This window comes from Struthio camelus, chromosome 2 (assembly GCF_040807025.1).
Source record: "Struthio camelus isolate bStrCam1 chromosome 2, bStrCam1.hap1, whole genome shotgun sequence".
NCBI lineage: Eukaryota > Metazoa > Chordata > Aves > Struthioniformes > Struthionidae > Struthio > Struthio camelus.
Window position 1 is genome coordinate 103241867 of NC_090943.1, and position 13788 is coordinate 103255654.

Genomic DNA, 13788 nt, shown 5'->3' on the forward strand with positions numbered 1-13788 from the left:
GCTTCGTACGTACCTGTGAGTACCTTAACTGATACAAGACAAATTTAGGATACATCCTTTGTATATATTTTGATGATCCCTTCAATTTATTCCAGTTTTCACTTGGACAGTCAAATATCACCTTATATTAGCTCGTCAGTCAAGCTGCACGGCGGAGATGCAGTACATTCAATAATTTTCAAATACAAATAGCAATCAAACCCTTCTGTTAATACACTATTAAAACTGTATTCCATTTCTTAATGCACTACAAATTTTTCTTTAAATCTCTTGTCTTGAGTTGTTTTCCATTAATGGGCTTGGAATTGTTCTTTGATCTGTTTGTACGGATGCAGAATTATGCACGGTGCGCCAACTTTTAAATCAGCGGTACACAGTAATCATAAAGTCCTTGATAAGATGTGACATTTTAATCATGCTTTTCAGATCCCGAGAAAATAGCCACAACTTGTCAGCATTTTTGCATCACGCATGCCTTTAAGCCATGTGTCGTATTTCTAACTGAGGTCATTATCTGTTTATATTTGTACTGTGTTGAAGAAAAAAATGGTTTGTTTCGTGGATGTAGGGCACTTTTCATTAAAGATGACTGTATTAGATGCTAAGTTTTTAATCTGTCCCGTATGAAAACTAAGTGGCTGTGTTAATGTTTCTTTTGGACAAACTGACGCAGAGGATGCCGTATTTCTGGATGATGAGAAGGAAAGGGAAGAATATGTCCTGAATGATGTTGGTGTGATTTTCCATGGAGACATCAACGATATAAAATTAAGAAGCTGGAGTTATGGTCAGGTGAGCTATTTAGAATTTCTCTGGCTGTTCCCAGTAGGACAGCAAGTGAATTTAATTGATATCAGACTGTGGTTGAGACTGTGGGCTCTGGAGTAAATTATTGATGTCTACTTGAGACACACAAGGGGCATAATTTTAAAATTGTATGAAGTCAGTATATACCTAATCCAAAAAAAAATTTCATAATATCTAATATTTAAAGATCTTGTTTTAGGGGCACATTTCAGATACTAAGAGGCTACCTGTTGAAAGTTATGTTCATTAGCTGATGTTTCCACAATGCAGCAGTACTTCTGCTGCCACATTATTGCTTCTTCAGGACCAAACCTGTTTGGTGAAAGGGGAGAGATTTATTTCTTCCCAGCAATAGACTATATTCCTTTTTGACTCTTCTTTTTAGTTCTAGCAGTTTGGCAGAAATAATTCCCATCTTCTTGTGGGTCAGGTTGTCACAGGGTTCCTGTGACAAACTGATTTAGTCCCACAGTTTGAAATTTCCTCACCACAGTGACAGAGGGTGGAATTTTTCCCTGCGCTGTCTGGACTTGATGCCCTCAGGCTCCAGCGGCCTTCTGCAGCCTGCTGGGAAACTTGCCCCATCAGGCTGGAGAGCAGCGTTGATGTGCCTAGATTTGCTGCCTTCAACAACATCAAACACTTGCTGCTTGCCCATGTTACAGCAATCTATTTCTAAGCACTAAACAGCCTGAAAATCCCTATGGGATGAAACAGTTAAGCTGTTGTGTGGGAATGGGAAACAAACAGGCATTTAAGAGCAATATCAAAATTCTCTAAGGTCACCCTAACCATCGTTAAGGGGGACACCAATGGGCCACTGTTGGACTGAGCTCATCTCACCTATTGTTTTTGCACAACAGAGTAATTAAGAAAGTGCTGAGGTATTCTCTTAGTGCTATGGTAATGGATCCATCCAGTTTTCACTGCACCTCCCAGACATGGTCTCTCAGAGTGGACCTTCTTGCTTTACTTTCTGTCCCTCAGCTAGAGACAATCTTAAACCTTGTGCTGGATAGATTGCTAGTGTGCTTGCCCTGGAGAGCTCTTTGAACTCACATCTATCTTGTTTCTTTATTTAAGGGTACAATTTCATCTTTTTCCCTGCAGCAGCAACTGCCTTAGGGAGTTCCTGCATCTGCACCCTTCCTTTGGTTGCGTCAGCACAGTTGTTTGTGGGCTCTGACTGTGAAACTGTTGGAGCTAAAAATGACCCTTAAATAAGATGGGGGGGAGTGAGGTGGGGAGGGGGCAATTCCATAAGCTGGAGGTGCCTCTGAGATAAAGGGAGGTGGAACCATATCTTGAGGCCAAAGCTGGGTGTGTGTTCAGGTTGACCAAAAATGTCCCCTCCTGGCCCTTTCTTCCCCGTGCAAGTCTTTGTGCAGCAATGCATGAATCAGACTGGAAAGCTAACATAGCTGAATAAATATCTCCTTGATTTTTTCTTGCTGGGCTATTTTTCAGCTTGCTCAGTTCTTAGATTTGGGATTCATTCTCTGACAGAGGTAAGGGGGAGAGAGAGACAGAGCAGATGAGTGGCTGGAGGTGGAAGGTGCTGCTTAAACCAGCTGATGGGTTTATGCCTTACCACATTAAATGTATGGCCTGTGGTGGCACGGACTGAGGTGCTTATATTCTCCAAATTTGGCACGTTGCTGACACAAAAACCAACCTTCCCTTGATAAACTGCATTATCTATTTGTTTTTATTAGGAGATAGTTCTGTCTAGAATCGCTGTTCCATATCCCTTTGTTATGTGCTTTCATTCCAATTTTGTCTGCACTTGGAGGGCCTAATTTCCCCCCATGCTGTTGTGCACCTTTTGTTATCACTTGTCCGTGTGCAAACTGAGTGTGGCAGGTACATCTAAGGGGACCACAAGCCAAGAGTTTTAATAGGACCATTATGAGTGTAGCAGATATCCCAAAATGCAGAGCAATGGAGAAACAAGCCTCCTTCTAGTTCCCCCACTTTCAGTTAGACGGAGGACATGCTGCTCCTGATCTTACTCAGCCAATTCCCAGCCATTAAAAACATGCATCTAACTCATATTCTGAGGGAAGTCAGCAATCCTGGCTGTTAAGGACTACGAACATTTCTGTGAGTGGATATAAGTGCTAGCAGCAAGACTCATGTTACGGGTACATCATACGTGTATGTGTACTGTATGTATGCATATAGCCATGTACAATAGTGTAAGTAAAAAGTGTTAGGCCACATATAGTCATAGGGTTTTAAGGTATATGGGTATATACAGAAATACTAATCGGTAAGAGCAAACGATACCATTATTTTTTCCTAATGCACAGTAATATTCTTAGAACAATGACAGCTGAGAGCTTTAGCTCAGGTTGTAAATTAAAAAGTACAGTTCAAAACGAGGTTACAAGCGGGACATGTGTCTTGCAATTGCCATCTTCAATGACTGGTATCAATTTGAGAAGGAGAGAAGGCAAGAAAAGTGGACCCCGGAAGAAAAAATAACAGACCAAGATGAAACATGGCTGTAATGAATAGGCTGGAAGTGTTCCTTGTAACATGACTGTGACTCTTTTCTTCCTCGAATGTGTAAATTGCCAGTCACTCAGGAAAGCCCAAAGGGGATTCAGAGGAAATTTGGCTTTGGAAGAAATCTAGGCACAGAGGAATTCTCTAGTTGAGAAATGTCGCAAGTTGGATGTTATGTTGGTCATTTCATGTCTTCTTTCTTTTGTGAGAAAAATAAAATTAAACAGGTGGGCAGCAGAGTTCTCATTGCCATCCTGAGTTGGCTTATATCCATGTGCTGAGCTGTATTAGCTTCGTAGCCTACAGTGCAAATGTAATTTTATGGCATGTGCATTTGGTCAGATCGGACCACAGGCAGAGTGAGATCACATCTGCTTGCAATTGACTGCACAAAATATGACCCTAATTCAGCAGGTGCAAAAGGCGGTGCAGCCCCTCTTATTTTGATTTGAATGGTTTTTAAGGGTCGTCTATTAGAAACAGGTTAGTGTGAAAGGAGAACGTCCCCTGAGGACCAGTCTGACTATTGCTATATGACCAACGCGAATTTGTGTGCAGACAGAACCTCTTTGCCTATATATTTTCTTATGCCTTTTTTTCCATTAGCAGTCTATTCCAGGTGGCTCTGCCAAGGTTTCTTGGTCCTGAATCTAATTTATTTGCCTTCATTTTAGCTGTGTCAAGCAGATAATGCCTACTTTATACTGCTTTGCTCAAGTTCACTCGTATATCCTGGCTGCCTACCACTGCTCTGGTTCCTCTTACATTTCAAGGTTGTTTAGCCTTACATGTGCTACGTTTCTAGTCCATCTCCTCAGAGACAGTATTTTCACACCAGGATTGAGAACAGGAAGCTGATTTAGTTTGCTTTAGACTTTGTGAAACACCAGACAGTGAAGAGGGGTCAAACTAGCTGTAGGCTATATTACGGTTACTTTGTCCCCTACACTACTGTAGGCAGCTAGGTTTAACAGCTTCTCCTATATTTCTTCTGTGAATCCAGTGATTTCACAGGCATTCATGTCATTCTGCAAATGTTAAGGTGGAAGGCAACAACACTGACTGATAGCAGCTTCTTTTCTCCTTACTCTTTCTGTACATGCTGGCCAGATTGACAGTGTCTCATAAACTGCAGATGAGAAAGATCTAATTTGCAGGGTAAATTTCTTATTGATTTGATTCAAGTATTAGACACTGCTGATGACTTGAAGTGCAGAAAGCAGATTTTGATCCTGGTGAAAGTGATAAATCATTAGGCCAGGCCTGAAGAAGAGTGAACTTGAAACAGGAAGGATGGGTATGAGGGTCCGAGATTTACATAATCTGTTGTGAGGATTTTCCTTAGGAGGCAGGGTCTCCACAATGCAGTCGTTCACCTGAGATTATTGAAATCGTATATGACTGGAGTGGACTGGAGAGTCCACTGTGCAATTATTCAGCCTCTCAGGGATGATACAATACTCGGAGTCGTTTCCCTGGGAAATACTGACCCCTTTTTCCCTACTTGCCCAAAAAACAAGAATTTTGCTCAATGAGATAATAAGATGTTACTAAGAAGTGAGCTTCAGCTCTGGAGAAATTAATGTAATGCATGTGTGGATGACAGAGCCAAGGAGCAGGATGATGATAAGGTGTGCTTGCTGGAGAGGATCCATTTCATGGCAGTACTCTAAGCAGTGAGTGGCAGGTCAGCTCTAGTTCAAAACGAGGTTTTTAGGCAAAGGCAAAAAAAAGTGCTTTCCTTGGGCAGGAGGTGGCCGAGAGGGATGAAACAATGGTGACACCTCTGCCATCTTTGCTTTTGTCAGACGTTGGCTGCTGCTTATAAGAGAGAGGCCAAGGGGTGTGGGCTCTCCAGGAGGTCACCGCATCCCTCCTGGCTTCCTCACAGCAGCAGCCACAGCTGCAATCCTTCAGGGCTCCCTTTTTGGCTCCCAGGCCTTACCCTTTCTCCTCCTTCTCTGTGAAGCAGCAGCCTGGCCTGGCCTCTGGCCATCTTTCTTCAGGAGGCAAATCTTAGATCACCCTCAACTGCTGAGAAGCCTTGAGCCAGGCTGGAGACAGTCACAAAATCAACCCAGCTGTATTTTCAGCTCAGCGTGAGAGCAAAAATCCTGTTAGTATGAATCGTATCTTTCAGAAATGGTTGCATATGTAAAACATAAAGCCTTCCTATTGTAACATGGTAAGGGGAAGAGCTCAGCAAACTTTCCATCACAGCCTAGAAAGTTAATATGACATTGTGTTTTCAGCATATCCAGAAGAGGTTTGTTTTATTAATGTGCGTTTCCCTCTCTCCTACCATTTTCCAGGGGACAGAGGAATTTTCCTTTGCTATGCAATTTCTCCTAAGGAAAATGAAATACATTACAGGGCAAGTTCTGTGACAATGGTTTCTGGTCTGTTTAGGCACCTCTGCCCTCAATTCATTCCTGTGCTTGTTCATGCTGGATCGAAGAAACTGTACCTTTTTACTCTATTTTTGAAGAAGATTACTTTAGCGTTTACGTCATTTGGCGTTTTTTGATGTCTAAGTTTCCTAAACCAGGATTAATCCATACAATCAGCTTTTAGCTTGTCAATTTTCAACATATTTAAAATTGATTTTAAAATACAAACTCTTTAAATTAACTGCAGCAAACCGTTTATTGGTCAACTTCTCAGCATTGCACTAGCTGTGTCAGAGAAGTCCTCTGAAGTTGACAGGTCAGGAATCTGTGAAGGACATTAAGTCCTTAGCGAGCCGACTAGCTTCTTGTAGTTATTATTATAATATCTTCCTATTATATTCTTGTTATCACGTAAAATTTTATGTCCTTTTGGAAGGGCTGTGTTGCCCTTTTAACCTTCTGGAACCCAGACAAAGACTGAATTGAAAATGACACTTTCTTTTCCCTCACAGTGCCTCACTTTTTGGTTAAATAGGGATGAATATTCTAGAAGAAAACTGTATTCTTAAACAAAGAAATTTGACCTGACTAGATCAGCTAATTCTGAAGCTGATCAGTTACTATAACAACAATGAACAATAATTTTATCTTTGCTTTCCAGAATAAAAACTGACTCAACTTTCCCTATGTTTCTCTTTCTCTCTATTTCCTTTTATCTAGTTTGAAGAAAACATTCTGGATGCTTGCCTGTTCTTGATGGACAAGGCAGAACTGGAGCTCTCTGGGCGTGGAAACCCAATCAAAATTTGCCGTGTTGCCTCTGCAGTGGTATGTAATAGATGCCTAAGATGTGTCAGAAGTGACGCTTGATTCAAAGCCATTAAAAGACCCTCATGCCCTGATATGCTCACACTACCATCTGCCAGATCAATTGTCCTTTCTGAGCTCTTGGGCCTCATTCCACTAAGGATGAAATCCTAATGTCAGCTCACTGCCTTTTTCTGAGAGTGGTACCTCACTGGTAGGAAAGTCACTTTTAGACATTGCAGTTCTGGGCGTTATAGCATTCCTTGTGACACTGTGTTCTGAGTTGAGATAACTGATAAAGCTATTTCTTCCATGGCTAGTGAGATAGCATCATAGATACAACTTGGGACAAGGAATTAAAACACTTAACAGCGCTTAACCCCAAAGGGATCTTAAGACACTGCAAGGCTGGGTGTCCCTATGTCTGATTTATGAGCCTCTGATGGTCTAGTTGAGCTCAGAGGCATCCACCTGAGACCCCTTGGCTCCGAGAACAAGGGAGAGCTCTGCTTTTAAAAATGGGAACCTCAAAACTCACTGCACTCAATATGGAAGCACCTAAAATAACCACAAGCAAAGAGTAAGGTAGCAGCTTCCCAAACCTCCATTCTTTCCAGGTGTTAAGCACTAGGCATCATGCAGTGTGTACAACAGCAGCCCCATCCCTATTATTCAGACTAGATGACTTTTCCAGACTGTGGAAGGCGGAGGTTCAGTCCTCTCCTCTGTCTTATGGAGGTTTCAGCTCATGCCGTCTGCTTCCCAGAGGAGTAACCTAGTCATTGAGCTAGTGTCATTAGCTCTTCTCTGAGTCCAGTTACTAAAACAGCCTCCACAAAACAAGGTTGCTGAAGATGGATGAGCCTTTAACCTGCGTATTGCAGCACTTGCCCAGGCTGTAAGAGAATGAGCCCTCTGTCTTAGATAATATTGAAGCTGGATCTCCCTCCTTTCAGACAGAGCCATGTGCTGATTTTTGTACAAAATCATGTTAAATAGAACAGGTTCAGCAAGAAGAGTTGAGCCCCCCCCCCCTTTCTGTTTTTCCTGTAACTTTCTGGTTAGTTCTTTCTTCCTAAGCATTAGAAATGTGGCTTCAGATCCATTGAGACAAAGGTAAGAATTGAATGTGGTTCTTTTACAACCTGGATTGCTGCATTAATCACTGGGCAACTAGACTGAAAGGGTCTCTTCAAGTATTTTTGTGTTGGGCATGTGGTGGCTTTGGACAGAGAACACCTACCAGAAAGGACCCTCAAAGCCCCATCGGCAGAAGAACATACTTTATGAACCCTAAAGGGCCTTAGATATTAGTTAGATTTTGAGCCACTCAACTACTTTAGGGAGATGGAGAAGTTCACCACTGGAAATCCAGGAGCAGGTGGACTTTAGGAATGTGTAAGGTTAGATCGCAGGAGGGTGGAAGTTCTGACCATCTGAAATCTGGACCTCAGGAATGAGTGGTGAAGAGGTGCCTACATCCTGCCCACATTCCTCTTTGGATCCACTCTTAGCGTTTTGGCCTGTGGGAAGCTGGTGTGTGGCTGGCCAGCAGCGCAACGAAGCTCAAAGAGTGAGGACTGGGGCTCTCTTTCTCCCCCAGGATGCCACACAGTACAACTGAGCTTGTCTGGGAGGAACACGCACTCCCAGAGGGGACCAGTGGCCCCATGCTGGGACCTTTCTGAGGCTTCCCAACGTTGGCTCGGCAGGCAGAGTCATTTTATTTGTCCTCTCTTTTCAGCCACAGGAGAGCCTTTGGGAGATAGTCTGTAGCACAGATTAAAGATCAAAATGCTGTCCCGTCCTTGAAGTGCCACTTTTCTTGGAATGTTTCCCACATGAAGTGAGATGGGCATAACTCCTTAACCCTTTATTATGTCTCTGAATACCCATCTTTATTCAGTCCTAGGGTTCACAGGAAGTTGACTTTCTAATTATAAAACAGTAGTTAATCCAGCTTTTAAATGAGAATTGTGATTTATTTGGCTAGCATGTAGCTGTTCCATTTTCACATAATTAAAAGGTACAGAGTGAATGAGCTTTTTGCACAGCCTCAACTGGTTTGGTTCAAATTGCAGCTAGGAGATGTATTACTTATTAATGCCTATCAGTTTAGCCGTTAGTCAGCAAAACTCCACACTTTGTATAATGTTACAAAGGGAAAACTTACACAGCAAATTCCTTCTTGTTTTCTTGTGTGCTAGACTGAAGAAATTAGATTCTACTCTAAAAATAACAGTGGCCTATGATCACTGTAAATCTAGTGTAAATCAGGAGTGATTTTATTAAAATCTCTGGGTGGATGCTGATAGAAAAACAATACTGGGAAAGAATCCAGGTTAACGTTTCTGAGGCTTGCTTATAAGTGTATAAGTGATCATGTTTATTAAAAATACTTAGCAGAGCATGTTTAGCATTAATAAAACTTACTAAACTGGCAATGCGAATACTCAGTGTGGTGATTTAATTTCATCATTATTTTCAAGTGCCTGACCTTCATTAAAATCAATCAATGATGGAGAATCCACCAAGGCCCTTAGCAAGGCTGTGCTATTCATCTCTTAACTTCATAATTAAACATTTTTGTCTTATTTCTAGCTTAAACTTTTCTATATTCGGTCTCTCCCATCATAGCTTTGTCTGCTAGGTTAAAGAGTTCTTCATTATTCAGGCTCTGACATCCCTAATATCCATTTCTTTTGTCTTTAGATCAATTCCAGGGATGATAATGGTGTGATTGCTGGATCCTGGGACAATACCTACACTTATGGGGTTGCGCCTTCAGTCTGGACGGGAAGTGTGGACATTCTCTTGGAATATTACAGTTCTAAACAACCAGTGCGATATGGTCAGTGCTGGGTCTTTGCTGGTGTCTTCAACACATGTAAGTATTAGTGAGAAAAGCTCCACTCTGCTATGCGATTCTTGCATAATGCAGCTTTCAGGTTTAACTAACTAAAATACTTCCTGGCTCTGTAATGTTCAGCAGTAAATAGTAGAGCTACTGAAAAATGCATAGCTAAAATAGACATGCTTTAAATAAACTTTGGCATCTCCTTCAGTTTGGCTGCTCTTCCACACAAATTTGTTAACTATTTATTCAGTAAAATGTATTCAGTGAGTCACAGAGGGTAAGTTTGAGGCTGTGAGAGAGAAAGCTAGTCTTGCAGCAGGCTTCGCATTTCTCTTAGGAAACGTAAGGTGAACAGGGGGCTTGTTATCCAAATCTGCAACATGAAACTATTGCCTAATATGACACATGTGATGGTGTCCCTGCTCCAGAGAGGCTAAAAACTCACATATTAAGGATTGTTCCTGGCACTACCTACTGAGCACTATCAACATTTTCTATGGAATTTATGAGTCAGAATGATGATGAAAATGCTGGTGCATGAATTGTCTAGCACTACAAGGCTAAGTCTAAACACGCTCAAACTGAAGTTCCAATGCAGCAACAGAAGAGGCATAGCAGGTTTGAAAACCCAGTAGGGAGAACAGTATTGGATGAGTCCTAATTTTTTATTACCTAGCACTTGCTAACGCATCATCCCAAATGAACACTGCTAATATACTGGGACACATCACAGAATATTAGCAGTCAAGGAAGACTCTGGTAGAGTAAAAACTGTGCATTATACAGCTAGTGGGGACCAGGCATTAGAAGAAATGCTTCTAATGTGTCATGTGTTCTTAGTCAATGCAGAGTCAGCCAAGCAGTTCCTATGCTTATGGCACTGACTAATAGCAGAAGCTGAACTGACACTAAAAAAAGTGTCTTTCTTATGCCGAAATGGTCTCCCTACAGACATGTAAAACTCATCAAATTGCGGGGGAGTGCAGATCAGCCTAGGACCAGGGGGGGGCACAGCAGGCATTTCTGCAAACTTGGAGCCTGCTTTGCATCAGGTACTTTTCAGCCACAGCTGAAGGTCTAAGCTTTGGTCCTTGTATTTAAATCATAAGAAGAAAATTACAGAAAATCTCTCCAGGAACCCTTTCCCCTTTCTGCCTTGCTCAAGACTGTCACGTGTATTACCCTCTCAAGGAAGAGCATTGTATTTCTAACAAAACTGAAGAACGTTAACCACCCATCTCCTGCAGCAAACATGGAAATTGCATAATTAATGCCATGTTACAAGGCTGGTTCTTCACCCTCAGGCAGCCTTGGACATCTCTGCATTTTCATTTTATTTTTGGCCGTTCTGCACACATATATTTCATTCTGATTTTCTTCCCGTTTGGATAATAGAATTTCATTACTCATTTTGGTTATCTGAGATGGTTCAAAAGCTATTCAAAACAGCAAGAACCTCAGAAATAAAGCTCTGTTCTGACCATCTAGCCTTTTTATGGCACATACTTCTCACAGCTGGAGGGGGGAGATCCAATTTCAGATTTCTCTACTTTCCTTTCATATATCTGGAGAGGTTCAGGGTTTGGTTTGGGAGGAGCTGGTAGGAGGTCTGTCCTTCCACAAATTAAACAGTTCACTCTATTCTTGGCCATCAGATAATCAGCAATCACCCCTATCCAAGAAACCGGAGAGACATGTACTTTCTTCAGTCTCTGAGGTCATGTGGTCTGTACTTGATACTCTAGAGCCTCTGCACAACACAACAGGTTTGAAAAAGGTACTTGCAAAGGTCTCTTATAGATTCAATTCCTCAATACTGGCTTCCACCAGCCACTAGTTTTTCTCTACCAGTGGCTTCATCTGGTGTTTTCTAGATTGCAAACACACATACCAGTTCTCCTAACTTCTCCCACATCACTGGCCCTGACTACTATGCATTATTTTGCCTGTAGGCCATTGTAAAACTGGAGCAATGCAGCAGAGGCTTGGGGCCTACTGTGTTAAATAAAAAGGCACATTTATCTGGGGCAGAATTAGACTCAGTGTCCTGACTGATTCGGTCATGTAAGAGATCCGGCACATAGTACTGCAAGGCTTGTTGAAGTGTGATGTTTGTTGAATATTATGAAATTAAAATACTGTCCAGTGGCGAATTTAGTACATAGCCTCTTACGTATCTGACTGTTGTCTGCTCCAAAGAGAGGACAGCAAAGGTCTGGACAGGCATTCTGAACTGAAAGGATTGTTTTGAGTTGTATTTTGAGTCTTTCGCAGCTGCCAGTGTTTTATCATTGCGACCAATCCAGCTTTCCAAGGTTACCACATTGTGCACTCCGAATAGTCATCTGTTAAAAATGCTAAAACATTCTAAAAAATGGTCATTAATCTTGAAATTGTCAGACAAATTATTTTCAATGAGCCCTGATGGCTCATGAGCTGGAAGCCTGGGAGGGCGTTTGAATTAAGTTTAATCAATAGGTACATATGGTATTGGATGCATCCAGGTAATTTGTCATCCAGTAACTTGGAATGAATGAATGAATACTCCTTATTGAGAGTCACAGTAGTGACAGTAATGAATATACAAAATCCAGCGGTACCAGGCAGGGCTGCTCAACTTTGCAGCGTCAGAACTATTTTTAAATAGGATTTGCAACTAAAATATCTTATTTTTGCCCCAACCCCCCTGTTTTTGGCAGAACCATGTTGGCTCTTAAATCAAAAATGAGGACCTTTTTTGGCTGAGAGATAACATATGTCATCTGAACAAGCTGAGGTGATATCTCAGCCCGCAGCACTACTCTTCCCTCAGGGCCATGCTCCATGTCTGTTTCTGTCACTTAGAGTGCACCACGAATGCAGAAGGCCAGTGATACACCACTGTACTTCAGAAGTAGCCATAGCTTTTCCACACTTTGCAATTTTTCAGCTGTTGAATGGGGAGAAGAGTCATGAGCAACACTGTGATGTTCTGAGATTTTGGAGGTGATGGGGCTGGATTCTCCTCTTAAGATCCTTTATTGGAAGGGTCTGTTGACTCCCAAGCACTATTACTTAGCAATCAATATAAATAACGTAGTGCATTTTGTTCAGACTCTTTAATGCTGACATTTTGCTTACAAATAGTGCAGTTCCCCCCACCAACCTGAAAGTCGGTTTCTGCTTTTTTCTTTGTGTTCTCCGGATCCCTTCTGGTGGCAACTATTAAACAGGAAGCCTCCAAATCAAGCAAAAGAAGACACTTTCTAAATATCTTCATTTTAGCACAGACCTGATTTACTGGTTCTAGGAGACATAATGTATTTCACATTTCTTGGAAGATCAAAGTTATTTTTCTTTATACCATGTTTGATCAGGTAGTAGACCCACTCAAAGCAGACTTGCCTTGAAAGCTACAGTACGGTCACTATGAAAGACTACTCTAAAACTATTGGTAATCTGTTGCTTCCAGCAAGACAGAGGATGAAGACATAGGTTAAGCTATTATACTATTACATATGTTGAAAATTGACCATTTTGGGACCAGACAGGGTATGTTAAAGGCAGACAGGAGGAATTTGGGGGGTTGAAGTGACTGAGTTTTTTCCTGTTTTATTCTAATTATTAATAATTTCTCTCATCCTGTCATCTATGAGTGAGCACAATGTCCTAATATTTGTCTTTCTCATTACACTTTTCTCGTTGCCACAGTTCTGAGGTGCTTGGGGATACCTGCAAGAGTCGTTACCAACTATTCTTCTGCCCATGATAACAACGCCAATTTACAGTTAGATTTCTTTCTGGATGAAGAAGGTAAAATGGACACCAAAACTACAAAAGATTCCATCTGGTGAGTTTTCCCAGCTTTCCTGTGTCAGATTACTTTTCAAAATAATCCATTTCAACATAATGCAGTTCACTTGAAAATAAAAAAAGCCAAGGTATCATACAAGTTACTGAAATACTATGATCAGATTTATAAAAATAACCCCCTCACCCAGGAAGCAAGAAATAGACTCCATATATTATTTTGAAGAAGACAGTTCTGTAACTTTACAGTCTCCTATCTGGCATGAGAAGTGTAGCACGTATTGATTTCATGCTCTGTTCAGCAGAAATGATCCGTGGGTTATTGGGCTTCAAGCCTCTCCTCCTCAGGGTGAAGCAGTGAGTGTGACCTCTGTTCCTAACCCCCCCATATTCAGGAGATACTTGTCCTATTCAGTGTTAATCTACCTGACTTGTGTCAATAATATCCTCACCTCATCAGCATACCTGCTCATCAGCATGTTTCATTAACAGCTTAATCCCTGGAAGCCTTTACATTAAAACTGGAATAAATCCATTCTGTGGTGGATGAAATAACTGAACCTGTTGCTGTAACCTTTTATGTGATTTCTATAACCAGTTACCAAAGGGGAAGGAGTCAGACTTTGT

General features: G+C 41.5%; 1 protein-coding gene across 3 annotated transcripts in view; it reads left to right on the forward strand.

Moving 5' to 3' along the window:
- The window catches only part of F13A1 (coagulation factor XIII A chain), a 59762-nt gene that overhangs the window by 23810 nt on the left and 22164 nt on the right, over positions 1 to 13788 (forward strand). For all 3 annotated transcript variants that reach the window (XM_009678010.2, XM_068931924.1, XM_009678011.2), the window contains 4 exons: positions 674 to 792; positions 6429 to 6536; positions 9228 to 9402; positions 13063 to 13201. In XM_009678010.2, the coding sequence (XP_009676305.1) occupies positions 674 to 792; positions 6429 to 6536; positions 9228 to 9402; positions 13063 to 13201 (541 nt within the window). The remainder of the gene's footprint in view (positions 1 to 673; positions 793 to 6428; positions 6537 to 9227; positions 9403 to 13062; positions 13202 to 13788) is intronic.